This window comes from Mesitornis unicolor, unplaced genomic scaffold, assembly GCF_000695765.1.
Source record: "Mesitornis unicolor isolate BGI_N332 unplaced genomic scaffold, ASM69576v1 Scaffold51293, whole genome shotgun sequence".
Lineage (NCBI taxonomy): Eukaryota > Metazoa > Chordata > Aves > Mesitornithiformes > Mesitornithidae > Mesitornis > Mesitornis unicolor.
Window position 1 is genome coordinate 1 of NW_010175134.1, and position 1567 is coordinate 1567.

Here is a 1567-nt window from a genome sequence, read left to right on the forward strand (position 1 = left end):
CTCCTCCTCGGTTGGGTAATGGCGCAGGAGGTTGGCGGCCGTGGCGAGGATGGAGGCTCCCCCGGCTCCGGCAACCAGGTAGAAGCTGACGGCGAAGGTGACGTAGACTTGGGAGCCGTGGTACTTTTTGTGCTGCTGCTGCTGCGCCAGGATCAGCTCCGAGGCCCAGTAGCAGAACCCGATGACGGTGGCGCATTGCAGGACTGCGGGAGACCAAAAACGAATCCATTTGGGACGCGGCTTTCATAGGAAATTCGGCAAATTGGGTGCTGGGCAGGGGTTTATAGCAAAGGGTGACAGCCTGGGGTGGAAATTTCACCCCAAATCTGACCCAAAATGTGGTCAGAAAGAGGGGAAAACCGCAGGGGAGGGTCCTGGGGGGAAGAACAAACCCAAGCGGTGACCACAACCCAAGCTGGATGGTTTTAAAGGGTTGTTTCTGTCCCCCACATTGGTCTCTGGGGCAGGTTGAGGGCTCAGCCTTGCTCTGAGCCGCTCAGGGCTGACGTGGGTAATTCGGTCAGGGATAAGGGGGATTAAAGCTCTTCCGGCCTCGGGAGGTGGAAAAGGTGACCCCCTGTGCCAGAAAGGTGATGCAGGACCATGTGGAACAAGAAAAACCCATCAGCACACCTTTAATATCCATCTAAAACACCCTCAATGGCCACTCTTGACCTTCACCCCCAGAAATTTCACTCCCATTTCAGCCCCCGTCACCCTTAGGGCCCAAAACACCACAAAGGGGATGCTCCGTGGGTACCAAAAGCCGAAAAGGAGCCTTCAAGGGGGGGTTCTTCTCCATCTCTTAGAGGATTTGGGATGGAAAACCGAAGCAGCAGGGGCCCTCGGTTACCTGTGAGGATGTGGGCGAAGGCGTAGCGCCGCGTGATCTTCAGCGCCGGGTGCTTGGGGCCGAAGACGTCGAGGAGGAAAGCGGAGAGGCTGCAGAGGATGCCCAGGAAGCAGAAGGCGGCGATGACGCGGAGCAGCAGCACGGTCTGCGGGTTCATGCAGTAATCTGCCACGAGAGAGGCCGTGAGCACCAAAGCCTCCTCTCTGCCACCCAAAGCAGCGGGCGCAGCAAAGCCTGCTCTGATCTCGCCCAGCGTTTTCCCCTCCGAGGTTCACAAATGTGACAGAAAGCAGAGGCCAGCAGGGCGCTTTGAATCAGGATTTGGGAAACCAACGGCCTTTATCCGGCAGCTGCTGGCCCCGCCACGAATTTCACTTTATAAACTCTTATTACTGTGGGAATTAAAGCTAAAGAAACACCTCCAACACGCAGAGTCCGCACAGGCTGCACCCGTTCCTCGTTTAAAGCAAAGCTGGAAGTGATACTGGAAAATCTTTGTGATGAATGCCACAAGGAGCCCCAAATTGTAGCCCTAGGGCTACAAAGATGATGGAGGGAGTGGAGCATCTCCCTTCTGAGGAGCGGCTGAGGGAGCTGGGGCTCTTTAGTTTGCAGAAGAGGAGACTGAGGGGAGACCTCATTCATGGTTATAAATATTTCAAGGGTGAGTGTCACGAGGATGGAGCCAGGCTCTTCTCGGTGACAAACAATGAT

General features: G+C 55.7%; 1 protein-coding gene across 1 annotated transcript; it reads right to left on the reverse strand.

Moving 5' to 3' along the window:
- Positions 1 to 3: 3 nt before the first annotated feature.
- Positions 4 to 1115, reverse strand: TMEM127 (transmembrane protein 127; the record flags this gene model as incomplete). Its single annotated transcript, XM_010181261.1, has 2 exons — positions 4 to 203; positions 854 to 1115. Coding segments are annotated over 2 exons (462 nt in total), but the record flags the coding sequence as incomplete, so codon positions are not given.
- Between the last annotated feature and the right edge of the window lie 452 nt (positions 1116 to 1567).